Source organism: Macaca mulatta, chromosome 19 (assembly GCF_049350105.2).
Source record: "Macaca mulatta isolate MMU2019108-1 chromosome 19, T2T-MMU8v2.0, whole genome shotgun sequence".
In the NCBI taxonomy this organism is placed as follows: Eukaryota; Metazoa; Chordata; class Mammalia; order Primates; family Cercopithecidae; genus Macaca; species Macaca mulatta.
In genome coordinates this window covers 2,057,768-2,070,102 of record NC_133424.1, presented here as the reverse complement: position 1 = coordinate 2,070,102, position 12,335 = coordinate 2,057,768, and the positions used below count along the sequence as shown (strand labels likewise).

The 12,335-nt window shown below is 58.0% G+C and overlaps 1 protein-coding gene, 1 long non-coding RNA gene, 2 other non-coding genes and 1 pseudogene across 16 annotated transcripts in view; 2 read left to right on the top strand and 3 right to left on the bottom strand.

Annotated features, from left to right (window-relative positions):
• The window catches only part of NDUFS7 (NADH:ubiquinone oxidoreductase core subunit S7), a 90,584-nt gene that overhangs the window by 7,601 nt on the left and 70,648 nt on the right, over positions 1-12,335 (bottom strand). For 4 of the 13 annotated variants that reach the window (XM_077978893.1, XM_077978895.1, XM_077978889.1 and 1 more), the window contains 3 exons: positions 4,536-4,560; positions 911-947; positions 183-251 (listed from right to left, as the gene is read on the bottom strand). In XM_077978893.1, coding sequence (XP_077835019.1) covers positions 183-251; positions 911-947; positions 4,536-4,551 — 122 coding nt within the window. In that variant the 5' untranslated portion in view covers positions 4,552-4,560. Of the gene's footprint in view, positions 1-182; positions 255-910; positions 948-4,535; positions 4,572-12,335 lie in introns of those variants that run through there. The other 9 variants (XM_077978890.1, XM_077978896.1, XM_077978898.1 and 6 more) reach the window with 3 other exon arrangements.
• Positions 2,214-4,572, top strand: LOC144336961 (uncharacterized). Its single transcript, XR_013409430.1, has 2 exons — positions 2,214-3,185; positions 3,416-4,572. It is a non-coding gene; the product is annotated as an uncharacterized LOC144336961 (long non-coding RNA).
• On the bottom strand, positions 4,837-4,910 carry TRNAN-GUU (transfer RNA asparagine (anticodon GUU)). Its single transcript has one exon. It is a non-coding gene; the product is annotated as a tRNA-Asn (tRNA).
• On the top strand, positions 5,041-5,113 carry TRNAF-GAA (transfer RNA phenylalanine (anticodon GAA)). The gene has a single exon. It is a non-coding gene; the product is annotated as a tRNA-Phe (tRNA).
• LOC106994596 (uncharacterized) lies at positions 10,871-11,767 on the bottom strand (annotated as a pseudogene).

Genomic DNA, 12,335 nt, shown 5'->3' with positions numbered 1-12,335 from the left:
GTGGATGCCGGCCCCCACGGCCACTGCCAGAGGCCTGGACCCACATGAGGTCAGGGACTAGGCTGTGCGACCCCTTCCCCGCCCCATCCAGGCACCCCTGTGGCTGCGGCGCTGATGCAGAAAATGAAGGAGGGGCGGGGGGAGGGCAGGGGGTACGGCCTCCCCTAGAAGGTCAGCTTCACCTGCTTGGGCCATCGGTGGCCACGCTCTGATGGACACCTCGTGCCTGCACAGCCGCGCCCACGCTGGAGCTACTGGGAGATGGAGCGCAGGTCAGTGGCCGTCCCAGGCCCCTCCGACTCCCCCAACCACACTCACTGTTGTCCTGCTTCTCCCCTCCCTGATGCGGGACTGCTCTCGCCTCTGCCCATCAGCACTTGGGCCACTGGTCAGAGCCGCTGGGGCCATCTGGCCACTGCCCTGACCCCGAATGATGGCCCAGACTTGAATGGAGTTTCTTTTGTGATGTACCCAGCAGGTCAACAGTGTCCAAGCAAGGACGGTCCCAGGATCATCCACAGAAGGAAACTGGGACCAGGCCTTCCACATGTGACCAAGGTCAGATCCCTGGGCATGCACCATCACCGCCCTGTCAGTCGCCTGGGTCTCCAGGAGGCCTGCCCGTGGCTGCCATCTGCACAGAGCTCACAGAATGCCTTCCCATCACAAGTGGCGGTGAGCTCTGACGGTGCTGAGCGAGGCCCACAGGGTTTCCCTCCTGACTGTCCAGCCTTTGCCACTGCATGGACTGTTCCAGGGAGGGTCCCAGCACATCACGTGCAGAGTGCAGACTGTCACCTGCATCCTTTCCTTAACGTACACACACGTGACCTTCATAAGGGCCCGCCCCCTTTCGTCTGGCGCTGCTGAAGGCCCCTCCCAGCTCAGGGCTGGAGACTCAGGCACTCACCGCAGACCAAGGATCCGGAAGCCGCGCAGGCCAGGAGCTGCAAAGAGGACCACAGGGGTGGGGACAGTGAGCCGTGGGGACAGTGAGCCGTGGGCAGCACCAGGGGCCACCGATTCAGGACCCCTGGATGGGCCACAGGGCCAGGCTCCAGGCACTTCCCCGTCAGGCTCCTGCCCGCACGGCCTAGCTCTGACCCCACCTCAAGTACCACTTAACAAACATTAGGTAACAAGCGGGTTTTCAGAATATGAGCGACTCTTAGTCCCCTGCTTGAGACCCCATGGCCCCAGAAGAAACCCAAACGCTGCCCCATCTCCCCACCCTGGTGATATTCACCAGTACCTGCTGCTTTCCTGCCCCAGGGCCTCCGCGCCGGCTGCTCCCCTGCGGGGGACACCCCGCCTCACAATTGCACACCACTGGCCTCTTCTCATGAGGCAGGTTTCAGCTCAGATGCCCGGGGCGTCCCGCCTACACCAGCACCCCAGGTCCTCCTGTTGTCGGCACCCGGTTCTATCTCCATCTATGCGTGCTTGTGGGGTGCCTGCCACCCTGGCAATGCCAGGGCCTCCCTGGGTGCCCAGTGCTCGTCCTGGCCTCAGCTGTGCCTGACAAGCGTGTGCTGGGTGCTCCAGGCCCTGGCTGGTGCTCAGGGATTTCCCACGCAGCTGAGCACAGGCCCCATCCTCCAGGAATCTAGTCGGCTGAGCAGGCAGGGCGCTGCCCACGTCAACCTACACAGCAACGCGCCCCTAGAGGAGCCAGCCTCAAAGGAAGCACAGAGGAGGGAACGCGCCTGCACGAAGGCTCCTGGGAGGGGAGAGCCTTCCCGAGGCGAAGGCTGAGGCCAGAGCAGGGCCTTGCCACACCCAGGGGCACTCTGCGGGGGGAAACGCCTGGAGGTGCCAGGAATCCTGGCTCACAAGGAAGAAGCCAGAAAGGCAGGCTTGGTGCTGGTGACGGCTAAACTGTGTCCCTCCACTTGACCTGTATCTGAAGCCCTAACCCCAGGACCTCAGAATGTGACTGCTTTTGGAGAAGGGGTCTTTAAAGAGATCATTAATGGCGGGGCGCAGTGGCTCACGCCTGTATTTCCAGCACTTTGGGAGGCTGAGGCAGGTGGATCACTTGAGGTCAGGAGTTTGAGACCAGCCTGGGCAACGTGGTGAAACCCCGTCTCCACTAAAAATACAAAAATTAGCTGGGTGTAGTGGTGGGCACTAGTAATCCCAGCTACTTGAGAGACTGAGGCAGGGAGGTGGAGGTTGCAGTGAGCTGAGATCGTTTCACCACACTCCAGCCTGGCTGACAGAGGGAGACACCATCTCAAAAAATAAAATAAGGGTCAGTATAATGTGCAGTGAGGTCATGAGGGTGGGCCCTCATCTGATATGACTTATGTCCTTGTAAGAAAAGGCTTTCAGGATACAAACACGTACAGAGGGAAGATGCAGGGAGCAGATGGCCATGGGCAAGCCAAGGACAGAGGCCTCAGCAGGAACCAACCCTGTTGACCCCCAGTCTTGGCCTTCCAGCTGCCAGAACTATGCGAACATTAGCTTCTGTTGTTTAAGCTGCCCAGGTGATGGTACTCTGTTGCTGTGGCCCCAGCAGATGCGGGGTGAGGCCCAATGGAGAGGCTGTAGGCAGCTTCCAGGGACCAGGACCAGGGTTTGACGCCCCCGAATGCAGCCGTTCATGGGGCCTTCTCCTGCCTCTGAGCCCCTCCCTCACCCCAGCCTTAGCCTCATCCCGGGTTGCTATTTCCCATGGCCCTGTCCAGGCCACAACTCTCTGAAGGACACAGGCCTGTGACCTACTTCTTGGCATGCCTGAGGCTGGGCACAGCAGACAGGCTAACTGCCCAGCTCCAGGCTCTGGTGGGAGCTGCCCCACTCCAGGCGTCAGTTTCCCAAGCTGAAAATTCTGGACTTTGGATAAGCTCCTAGCAGAGGAAATGCTCCTCTGAGAATTTCTGAGGTGATGGGATTCTGTGCCTCTGGGTCCGGCTTTTTTTTTTTTTTTTTTTTTGAGAACGGAGTTTCACTCTCGTTGCCCAGGCTGGAGTGCAATGGTGCGATCTCGACTCACTGCAACCTCCGCCTCCTGGGTTCAAGCGACTGTCCTACCTCAGCGCCCCCAGTAGCTGGGATTACAGGCATGCACCACCACACTCTGAATTTTGTATTTTTTGTAAAGACGGGGTTTCTCCATGTTGGTCAGACTGGTCTTGAACTCCGGACCTCAGGTGATCTGCCCACCTTGGCCTTCCAAAGTGCTGGGATTACAGACGTGAGCCACCGCATCGTGGGCCAGGCATTCTTAACAAGGGGCCTGGTGAGGAACTGTGAACTTGCTTGGAATAAAAAAACAAAATGTCTTTGTTGTCTTATGGAAAAAAATGTCTTCCATCTTATGGAAAATTAGCCCTTTGTTCAATTCTTAGTGTAGGCCGGGTTGTGGCTCACGCTCAGGCCTGTAATCCCAGCACTTTGGGAGGCTGAGGTGGGAGGATTCCTTGAGCTCAGAAGTTTGAGACCAGCCTGGGCAACATGGCAAGACCCCCATCTATACTAAAAATACAAAAATTAGCCAGGCATGGTGGCGCACACAGCTACACAGGAAGTGCCAGAAGCCGGGAGGCAGAGGTTGCAGTGATGAGCCAAGATGGTACCACTGCACTCCAGTGTGAATGACAGAGGCAGACTCTGTCTCAATAAATTAAAAAAAAATTAAAAATTCTTAGCACAAACAACAAAATATGGCAGTATTAGCAGGACCTGTAACTTTTCACCAAGAGGAATCACAGAGGGTTCCTAGCCATGGTACAGGGGTTGCAGACCTTTCCGTATCGTCAAAGCCTGATTTGCAATTCTCACTCCTTCCAAACCAGTCGTAGTTAGACCTGCCGCTAGATCGCGTTCATAAGGAAAGCGCTTAGATTACTAAGTAGCCAATAAGGTTTCAAGACAATCTTTTAATAACTGCCTCTCCGTGTAACTGATTTCCTTGCAATTCTATGGATTTTATTCCATGCATTATAATAACTTTATCTGAGCAGGGGTCCGCAGGCTTCAGCTGATCCCAAAAAAGTCCCTAGAGCGGGACAGGCTGAGATCCGCTCTGCGAGAGGCCCTTACCCCACAGGGTTGGGGAGGGAGGTGGAGGGTCCAGCAGGGTGGTGTGGATGCCCTGGGTCCTGTTTCTTTCCAGGCCCGGCCCTGTAACTTCGAGGAGTCTCGGACCCTCAATGGGCCTCAGTTTCCCAGCACGTCAGGCAGGCCACGCTCTCTCCGGGGCATCTCAAGGGCAGCCTCGCGGGCCGTGCCCTGGTCTCGGGGACGTGAGCGGGACCCCTCCAGCCTCCGCCCCGAGCGCCCTCCTGAGGCTGGGGGCTTGCGTCATGACCTGCTGGGTCTCGGTTTCCCCGACTGTACCCTGGACGCAATAACGGAGACCGTTCATCGCAAGCCGGGCGGGAGCCCGAGGAGCGGCCGGCTCGGAGAAGCCCGGAGGGGACGGCGGCCACGATGCCGGCACCGACCCACGACGCCACCACGGCACCCGAGGCTCCCACGGACCCAGACCCGCGCGGCCCCACACCCGCCGCCGGCGCCGGGCTCACCTGACAGCGCCGCCATCTTGGCCTCGGCCTTCAGACAACCTCTGAGGTCCGTCCTCCTTAGCGCTCCGGGTCCCCGGGGCCGTCGCCCAAAGAGGCTCGGAGCGCGTGCGGAAACCGGAACCCAGAGCCAACAGGTTCCGCTGCGCTTTTGGCCTCCGTGGTCGTGCCTGCGCCGTGCAGCCCCGGATCACCCGAGACGGAAAGGTCATCGGAGTGCGCGCGTGGGGGCCGCGGGTCTGCGGCAGCCCGACAAAAACAGATGCGACACTCTAGTTATTACAGGAGGGCAAAAATTGGCGAGCGTCCCTGGGTGGGCTCGAACCACCAACCTTTCGGTTAACAGCCGAACGCGCTAACCGATTGCGCCACAGAGACAGCGATGCCACCCCCTGCCCGGGGAGACCTTATAAAGTATGTGCGGCCTGCTGACGCGAAACCAGCTACGCCTGCGCAGGGAAGGCGCTGCGCGGGCCGGAGTCGCGGTGAGAGCGACCCCTGCCGCTCAGCCGAAATAGCTCAGTTGGGAGAGCGTTAGACTGAAGATCTAAAGGTCCCTGGTTCGATCCCGGGTTTCGGCAAAAATTTTAGCGCCCCTGAGAGGATCGGTCCGGCTGCCTCGCAGCTATCCCGGACCGCTCCTCGGAACATCATCCTATTCTGCAGAGGAGGAGTCAGGACGTGGACTCATCCCAAGGTAGAAGGGCTCAGACCTAACAACCCTAAAGCCAGCTCTTCCCACCCCCAAGAGGTCATGATTTCAGCCCAAACTTCCCCCTTCCCTGACAAACCCTCGATTTTTCCATCTTGCTTAAATTGCTAAGTTTACAGCCCGTACTAATTACATAAAAACTAACACTAAATGCCCAAACTAGCAAAACAGAGTTTGCAGAACGCTTTCTGCATGCATATCATCAAATTTTCGTAATTCCACTGGAGGTTTTTTTCTGCCGGTTTTATGATTACGAAAACAGAGGCGAAGGCCAGCGCGGTGGTTCACCCCTGTAATCCCAGCACTTTAGAAGGCCGAGGCAGGCAAATCACCTGAGGTCAGGAGTTCGAGACCAACCTGGCCCATATGGTGAAACCCCATATCTAAATCCCAGCTACTCGGGAGGCAGAGGTTGCAGTAAACTGAGATCATGCCACCATACTCCAGCCTAGGCGACAGAGCGAGACTCCATCTCAAAAAAAAAAAAAAAAAAAACAACAACAACAACAAAAAAAAACGAAGGCCGGGCATGGTGGCTCAAGCCTGTAATCTCAGCACTTTGGGAGGCCGAGACGGGCGGATCACGAGGTCAAGAGATTGAGACCATCCTAGCTAACACAGTGAAACCCCGTCTCTACTAAAAAAAATACAAAAAACGAGCCAGGCGAGGTGGCGGGCGCCTGTAGTCCCAGCTACTCGGGAGGCTGAGGCAGGAGAATGGCATGAACCCGGGAGGCGGAGCTTGCAGTGAGCTGAGATCCGGCCACTGCGCTCCAGCCTGGGCCGCGACAGAGCGAGACTCCGTCTCAAAAAAAAAAAAAAAAAAAAAGGATAAAGAAAAGAAAACAAGAGGCACAAATTAGGTGAACACGGCTGAGAAGCAAAGCTGAGGGACCCTCGAGGACCACGGTAGGTGTTTTTGTTTTTTTTTTTTTTTTTTTTTTTGAGACGGAGTCTCGCTCTGTCGCCCAGGCTGGAGTGCAGTGGCGCTATCTCGGCTCACTGCAAGCTCCGTCTCCCGGGTTTACGCCATTCTCCTGCCTCAGCCTCCCGAGTAGCTGGGACTACAGGTGCCCGCCACCTCGCCCAGCTAATTTTTTTGTATTTTTAGTAGAGACGGGGTTTCATTGTGTTAGCGAGGATGGTCTCGATCTCCTGACCTCGTGATCCGCCCGTCTCGGCCTCCCAAAGTGCTGGGATTACAGGCTTGAGCCACCGCGCCCGGCCTACGGTAGGTGTTTACTGAATTCATGCCATGGGCTGGGGGTGCACTGCTGAACAAAGCCAGACCTGGTCTCTCTTCTTGGGCAGCTCAAAAGGATTGGAGGGGTCCAGCATGGTGGCTCACACTTGTAATCCCAGTGCTTTAGGAGGCCAAGGCAGGAGGATCACTTGAAGCCAGGAGCTTAAGACCAGCCCGGGCAACATAGCAAGACCCCATCTCTACAAATAATAAAGACTTGGAGAAAAGCTGACAGGAATCTAAGAGGTTGGCAGTTGCACAAAACTGTCTTCCTTCTATAGTTCTCATAGCTGCCCATGCTGTAGGGTTTTGGTTTTATTTTTATTTACTTTTTTGAGATGGAGTCTTGCTCTGTCACCCAGGCTGGAGTGCAGTGGCAACATCTCAGCTCACTGCAGCCTCCGCCTCCCTAGTTCAAATGATTCTCCTGCCTCAGCCTCCTGAGTAGCTGGGATTACACACACACACACACACCACCACGCCCGGCTAATTTCTGTTTTGTTTTGTTTTTTGAGATGGAGTCTTGCTCTGTCGCCCAGGCTGGGGTGCAGTGGTGCGATCTCCACTCACTGCAAGCTCTGCCTCCCAGGTTCACACCATTCTCCTGCCTCAGCCTCCCGTGTAGCTGGGACTACAGGTGCCCGCCACCGTGCCCGGCTAATTTTTTTTTTTTTGTATTTTTAGTAGAGACAGGGTTTCACCGTGTTAGCCAGGATGGTCTCGATCTCCTGACCTCGTGATCCGCCCGTCTCGGCCTCCCAAAGTGCTGGGATTACAGGCTTGAGCCACCGCGCCCAGCCAATTTCTGTATTTTTAATAGAGATAGGTTTTCACCATGTTGGCCAGGCTGGTCTGGATCTCCTGACCCCAGGTGATCCGCCCACCTCGACCTCCCAGAGTGCTGGGATTACAGGAGTGAGGCACCGCACCCAGCCATGGTTTTGGTTTTAAATTTATATACATATTTTTAGAATAGAGTTCTGAGTACCCCATGCCCAGTTCATGAGTGGGACACATCTGTCACATAATACATTATTACTGACCAAAATCTACACTCCATCCAAGTTACCTGGGTTTCCTCTAATGCCCTTTACTGGCCCAGGGCTCCCTCCAGGACCCCACGTGGCATCAGGTGTGGTTTCCTCAGCTCCTGGGACCCTGGCCGTTTCTCAGGCGTTATTTCTGACGCCCTGCAGGTCTGAGGCAGGACTTAATACTGCAGAACGTTGCTCATTAGAGATTTTGCTTGTGGGCCTTTTTTACAGGGTCAGGGACAGCAGAGTGCCTCCCCTGTCCCCGGCGTGCCATGTCGGGGTCATGTGTCCGCTGCCCTGGACTCCTCCCGGGAGGAACAGTGAAGCCAGCTCAAGGGTTTCTGGCGGCTCTTAGTCCTAGTGCTGGTGGTGGGGGATGGGGTGGAGACTGCAGCTGAGCCTAGTAGGGGCCCGGGGGATGGTCCTCGGGCCACTGGGATGACAGGGCCCCTGGGCTTGTGTGTGCTGTTCAGCCTCTTGCCTTCCTACAGGGTCTTTTTTTTTGAGACTGCGTCTCGCTCTGTCCCCCAGGCTGGAGTGCAATGGCACAATCTCGGCTCACTGCAACCTCTGCCTCCTGGGTTCAAGCGATTTTCCTGCTTCAGCCTCCTGAATAGCTGAGATTACAGGCATCCACCACCACACCCAGCTAATTTTTGAATTTTTAGTAGAGATGGGTTTTCACCATGTTGGCCAGGCTGGTTTCAAACTCCTGACCTCAGGTGATCCGCCCACCCCGGCCTCCCAGAGTGCTGGGATTACAGGCGTGAGCCACCAAACCCAGCCCCTACAGGGTCTTCATGTTCAGCCGGGGCTGCTCCGTGTGACCGACAGAATGGCGACGATACTCGTGTGCAGCTGCTGGGGACCCTGGGCCGCTGACTCAGAGGCGAGCTGGCCATTACAGAGGGCGGGCGCTCAGGAAGCTGGACCCACGTGGAGGAGAACCGCAGCCTCCTTCCCATGCCTTGCCCCGCGCGAGGCTCCTTGGACCCCCAGCCCCGTTGGAGCCTTCAGTTGATGTGGCCCCAGCCAGCATCTAGACTGCAGCCCCACAAGCCACCCCAACAACCCCTGGCCGGGCTGCTCTTAGATGCTTGTCCCACGGAAACCGTGTGGAGAACGTTCCAGCCGCTGGGTTTTGGGGGGGCATTCTGCTGCAAAGTGGGCTGATTGATAGGCTGACTGGATGGAAGGGCGAGGTAGGTGGGGAAGAGAGGAATCTGGTCCAGGAACTCCGGGCCCTGGAGGACACCCCTGAGACAGGGAACAGGGACGAGCTGGCTTCACCGGGCGGAGGCAGGATGTGAGCAGAGGGCAGGCAGCAGTTCCAGGAACAGCTTGGGCCAGCGAGAGGGGAAGGACCCAGGGCGGGGTCAGAGTGGCAATTGGGGAAGGTGAGAAGGGGGCATGAGGCTGGCACAGGGAGGGAGGCAGAGAGGCACGAGAACCCAGGCAGGCCAGCCTTGGTGGCTCTCGTCTATAATCCCAGCACCTTGGAGGCCGATGAGGGAGGATTACTTAGGCTGGGAAACACAGCAAGCCCCATTTCTACAAAAAGCACAAAAATTAGCCAGGCGTGGTGGTACACACCTGTGGTCCCAGCTTCTTGGGAGGCTTAAGTGGGAAGATCGCTTGAGCCGGGGAGGTCAAGGCTGCAGTGAACCACGTTCACACCACTGCACTCCAGCCTGGGCAACAGAGCCAGACCGTCTCCAACAAACAAAAAGCAAAACAGAAATGCCTCAGGCAGTGGGGTCCATGAGAGTGAGGTTTCTGTGGTTTGGAATTCTCGCTGCGTGCCTGTGTTGCCCCTTTTAAGATGGACAAAGTGCGCTGTGCGGCCACCAAGGTCTCCTTGTTGGAAGTGATCAGACAGGTGCGGCTGCCGCAGTGAGGGGGACCCCAATTCCCCTTGCACTGCTGGGAACCACTGAGACCAGCTTTGGAAAAAGCATTGGCAGGGACATGGGGGTCTCTGCGGCTCAGTGAAGGGGGCTGGGGAGTGTGGGCCAGGCGGCTGGGGGGCTGGCAGAAGCACGCACCCAGGCTCTGAGACACCAGCTGGGCCAAGTCAGAGGGAAGGGGCAGGGGTCAGGGGTCAGGGGAAGGACACCATGGTTTGTGGCCAGCAGTTTTCCATGGGGCACCAGGCCATGTCTGGGGACATCTGTGGTCAGCACGATGGTAGAGGCGGGAGCCCCTGGCATGGAACCGCTGAGCACCTAGCAGGACCCAGGACGCCCCACCCCAGGGACCCAGGTCCAATGTCCTCAGTGCCAGGGACAGGCCCAGGTGGGGTCGCAGTGTCGGCTAGCTGCCAGGAGAGGGGCAGAGCGTGCTCCTGAGGGCAGGGCTCCTGGAGTCTCCCTGCGTGTGTGCATGTGGTCAAGCCTGTCTTCCTGGGGCTCTGGAGGAAGTAGAGGCGCGCCAGCCATGCTGCGGGGAGGGCGAGCCCAGGACCACCCATGCTGGCATCCTTGGAGCCCTGGAATGCTCCTCCCTGGCCGTGCTTGTCAGGTCAGCACCCCCGACTCCCACCCAATTGCCCAGCTGACAACCCAGAGCACCCACAACCCACCATTACTGAGGGAAGCGCCTAGGCAGAGCCTGCCCCAGCGGCCTTGACGGCCTCAGAGCCCACAGGACAGTAAGGGCAGAGGGTGCCGGCGGGGTGGGATGCACTCGGGGACCTCTGGCATGTTCTGGTTCCACCTGCTGGGCAGGGCTTCGCGGCCAAGACAAGTGCTCACTGTCATTCAGGCTGGAGTGCAGTGGTGTGATCTCGGCTCACTGAAGCCTTGACCTCCAAACAAGTGATCTTCCCACCTAAGCCTCCCCAGCAGCTGGGGCCACAGGCACGAACCCCAGTGAGGCCCCTGGCTGCTGCTGCTGCTGATTTTTTTGAGACAGAGTCTCACTCTGTCGCCAGGCTGGAGTGCAGTGGCACAATCTTGGATCACTACAACCTCTGCCTCCCGGGTTCAAACAATTCTCCTGCCTCAACCTCCCGAGTAACTAGGACTACAGGCGCCCGCCACCATGCCCGACTAATTTTTGTATTTTTAGTAGAGATGAGGTTTTACCATGTTGGCTAGGCTGGTCTCGAACTTCTGACCTCAGGCAATCCGCCCGCCTCAGCATCCCAAAGTGCTGGGATTGCAGGCGTGAGCCACTGCGCCTGGCCTCTGGCTGCTGTTTAAACAGCACCCTAGGCCCGCCAGTGAGGTGGGAATCCACCCTGGGGCCAGGCCGTGTCCCTGAGGATGGCAGAGTCACTCCCCCATTTCCAAGCTTGGACAACCCACACAGTGGGACGTGTTTGGGGGTTCAGAAAAGACAAGCCAGAGGTCTGGGAGGTGTTTAATTCCACCTCAAACAACTTGGCAAGGTCAGCAGAGAAACAAATGGATAAAACTACTTCACAACAGCAGAAAAATTCCAGCAGGGGGAGGCGTGGTTCCCACAAAACCGTGGTGACATGTCCTACCCTCAGGAACCCACCATGGAGGGCGGCTGGGGGGATTTTCCACGAGACAGCACGAGGCCCATACACGCAATGCTGCTGAGCCCCTCCTCAGGCGGTGGTACTGGCTGCTTCTTGTCCCTGAAAGAGCGACCAGCAGGGGGCCAGGGCCGACGCCCCTGACCCCCGCCTCCTCAGAGGTCTGCCCCACTGCTCCCGACAAGACAGACCCCAGCGTGCGGGCATAGGAGGCAGAGCTGCCAGGCCAGGGCCGGATTTCCTGCTCTCGGATTTGAGCAGAATCAGGTGAAACAAAAGCCAGTGAACACCGAGTCCCAGAGCAGCCGCCCCTTCTGGCACTTCCCGAGTCCCAAGGACCCAATACGAGAGTCCTTGAGGCTTCGTCCTGCTCAGCGCCCTGCACCCCGAGACAATCGTGTTCTGATCTCCTCTCCGGTGGCTGTGGTCAGCTGGGGAGGGCCTGGGGGAAGAGGGTCATGGCCCCTCAAAGTAAGGCCTCCAGCCAGGGCCAGATGCAGCCCACCTAGTGGGGAGAAAGCAGCCCCCAGGCCACCGGGCCCTGGAACCCTGGGAAGTTCACCAGCACTGCCGTCCAGGCGCAGCCGGGAGAGCATCGGCTGAGAATGGACCCTTCATCGTCTGTGGCTTTGCTCTTAACAGCACATGGGACCCTGCTGGAGCCTGGCTGAGCCCCACCGAGTCACAGCCTCCAACAACCTGCAGACCCGGCACCGCCCGGCACCATGCTGTGGACCAGAGCCGACCTAGCAGCCACAGCCTGGAAGCCGTTTCTCCAGACGGGAGCGCAGCTGGGCTTCCATACAAAGGCTGCACTTCCGCGATGGTGGGGCACAGGACAAGGCCTTCTTCTCACTCGACCCCAGGGCTCCCACAGTGACCCTGACTGCTGCGGCCAGCACAGCCATCCAGGCCGATGACCACGGTGACTGGCCATGCAGTGACGACACAACGCAGGAAAACTCACTCAGGCCAGGCGGACGGGCGGGGGAGGTGGAGGTGGTCCAGCCCACAGCAGCCAGGGCATGTGGCTGTGCGCTGTGGTCCACTCACCCACAGTGCGGAGCACAGAGGCCCCTGGAAAGGTGCGTGTCCCGCTCCTCTCCCTGCAGCCACAGCAAACACGACACAGAGCAGCGGCTCGTCTCAGCTCCCGCCTCTAACGAAGGCTGTTTCCTCACAGCTGCAAAGCACACTGAGGGGCAGAGCAAATTCTGGAACCGTCGCAGGCAGAAACCACACGAGGGGGAAACAGACAAAACGACAAACCCGGAAGAACTATTCCCGCTTCCGAAGCTCCATCATCACG